This window comes from Ciona intestinalis, chromosome 12 (genome assembly GCF_000224145.3).
Source record: "Ciona intestinalis chromosome 12, KH, whole genome shotgun sequence".
Lineage (NCBI taxonomy): Eukaryota > Metazoa > Chordata > Ascidiacea > Phlebobranchia > Cionidae > Ciona > Ciona intestinalis.
Window position 1 is genome coordinate 3,126,497 of NC_020177.2, and position 853 is coordinate 3,127,349.

The following is an 853-nucleotide window of genomic DNA, read 5'->3' on the forward strand; positions in this document are numbered from 1 at the left end:
TGGTCGCCGAGTTATAAACTTTCTTTTTTAGAATATCATTTGATATTTGGGTGCCAGTTATTTGGTAACATTTGATGACAAAATGCCCGAGTGCTTTGGAAACGCCTCTTCTAATGTTTCCATTTCTACCGTTGCAAATAACATCAGTTTCATCACAACTTGACTTAAGGTCCTTTGGATCGTGCCAAATTGTTATATCCATGTGGCTGTTTGGTATAACAGTCCAATTTTACTATGCTAATCTAAAATGTTTTAACTGAACTGAAAAAATGGTGCGAGTGAAGAATCTCCCCCCCCCCCCCCAACTTATTTGCTAACCCCTAACCAATATAACCACTAACTACAGTCTATAACTACTAACCCCCTAACCATCAACACCTAACCCCCTAACCTAGGGGTTAGGGGTAAGCAAATAAGGTGGGGCCGTGGGGGGAAGATTCTTCACTAGCACCGAAAAATATAGTACACCATTTAGGTTTTTTGGTGCTAGTGAGGAATCCTCCCCCCCTTGCCTATAGAAAAAACGAGAGACTAAAAAAAGAAAAAAGAGAATCATTGGACCGTAACGGTATTTCCCCATAAAAATCATATATTAGTAAATATATTATATATTATTAAATATCCCGGGTTATGGTACACCTGGAGCAGCAATCTTGGTGTCGTTGGAAAGAAGAAGCGACACTTCAATTACGTATCAAAAAATATATTAAATATTCAAAGTACTTTTGATTGGGTGGGCCGTCAAAGTTGACCCGCGATAAAATACAAAATCGTTAATAAAAATTAACANAATTTTAACACACGTTGATGTATAGCANCATGCAGAACATATTAAAATTGGGGTAATACCGCC

General features: G+C 37.7%; 1 protein-coding gene and 1 long non-coding RNA gene across 3 annotated transcripts in view; one reads left to right on the plus strand and one right to left on the minus strand.

Moving 5' to 3' along the window:
• LOC101242754 (wall-associated receptor kinase-like 5) overlaps positions 1 to 291 on the minus strand; it is a 10,943-nt gene extending 10,652 nt beyond the window's left edge. For both annotated transcript variants that reach the window (XM_004226738.2, XM_026837162.1), the window contains exon 1: positions 3 to 291. In XM_004226738.2, coding sequence (XP_004226786.2) covers positions 3 to 202 — 200 coding nt within the window. In that variant the 5' untranslated portion in view covers positions 203 to 291. The remainder of the gene's footprint in view (positions 1 to 2) is intronic.
• The window catches only part of LOC113474774, a 14,535-nt gene that overhangs the window by 6,537 nt on the left and 7,145 nt on the right, over positions 1 to 853 (plus strand). The window lies entirely within an intron of this gene.